Genomic DNA, 1,403 nt, shown 5'->3' on the forward strand with positions numbered 1-1,403 from the left:
TTCAGCAAACATGTAAGACTCTTACAGAATCTTTCCTAATGCACAAAACTTTGGTTTCAGGCTGATGTATAAGACTTTGTTGTCCAGAATTTTATTAAACAAACATAAAAAAATCCCCCAAACCAAACCCACTTCCTTCTAGTTGATTCTGACTCACAGTAACCCTGCAGGACAGAGTAGAACAGCTCCCCTGTGTTTGTGAGTGTATAAATCTTCACGGAAGACACTGCCTCATCTTTCTCCCACAGAGTGGCTGGTGGGTCTGAACTACTGACCTTGCAGTTAGCAGCACAATCCAGAACCCACACCACCACCAGGGCTCTTTTAAAGAAACAAAGAGATCCCCTTTCAATAAACTCACTTTTTCTGTTCAAAAAATAGGAAGCAAAAACAATTTAAAATCTTTTAAAAAATCTACAAATGATAAATATTTCAGTGGCTTTAAATCAAGAAGTAGTTTCTTGCCCTTTGTGGTTTTATTCCGAGTTACTTCCTGGTTTTAAGGCAATGGGAATACTATGTGCAACTACTCTCCACTACAGTATAAAAACGAAAACTGAATCCATTTTCACCCACTGGATGTAAAAGGTTTTTTTCAAGTTCCAGTTTGTTATGGATTAACGGTCTTTCAGGACCATATTTAACTAAAATTCGTGACCTATGTTATACACTTACCTTCTAATGTTTTAATTCCTTCATCTACAAACTTTCTTGCAGCAGATGGGCTACAAACCAAGAAAAGCATTAACTTAGTAACAGGTGAAACATAGGATCCTTCTAACAAATAACTTTGTTTCGTCTTGTCAAAAAACACTACTACTCTGCAACTTCCTAAAATGTTGATTACTTTGGCAATGCTCAATTTTATCCAAAGATAAGAATTCATGAAACTTCAATCATTAGGACAACCATTAACTTGGGCATGAAACATCTGAGTATGTGGCTGTCACAATTCCCAAGTACTTTAATCCCTAAAAGAGATATACTGATACTTGAAAACTGCTGGTTTGTTCAATTTCAGATTTTACTTATGTGCTGCGCTCAGGTTAAGTGTTGAATTGCTAACTCTAAGTCTGGTGCTTCAAACCCAGCAACCACTCCTGGGGAGAAAGATGAGGCTTCCTGCTCACATAAAATTTATGCCTCAGAAATCCTCTATAAGGTCTCTATGGGTCAGAATTAATTCTGTGGCAGTGGGTTTGCTTTTGGGAATTATGTGCCAAATATTCCTCTAGGTGCAGCAGGAAATAAAAGAATTAAGATTCTTGGTCTTATGACATGCACATTCTAGTGGAGAGGGATAAACAATAAATGGATACATAAGCTAAAAGCAAACCTTACAGATATGCTATGCAAAGAATTAAATGATAAGACAGAGTGGCAGGGCAAGATATGACAAAATA

General features: G+C 36.9%; 1 protein-coding gene across 1 annotated transcript in view; it reads right to left on the bottom strand.

Moving 5' to 3' along the window:
* Positions 1-1,403, bottom strand: part of POLB (DNA polymerase beta) — a 38,231-nt gene that overhangs the window by 26,328 nt on the left and 10,500 nt on the right. Inside the window, exon 6 of the mRNA XM_045286853.1 lies at positions 662-725. Within this exon, the coding sequence (XP_045142788.1) occupies positions 662-725 (64 nt within the window). The remainder of the gene's footprint in view (positions 1-661; positions 726-1,403) is intronic.

The sequence above is a fragment of the Echinops telfairi genome, unplaced genomic scaffold, assembly GCF_000313985.2.
Source record: "Echinops telfairi isolate 266 unplaced genomic scaffold, ASM31398v2 ScPeMD7_9;HRSCAF=40, whole genome shotgun sequence".
Lineage (NCBI taxonomy): Eukaryota > Metazoa > Chordata > Mammalia > Afrosoricida > Tenrecidae > Echinops > Echinops telfairi.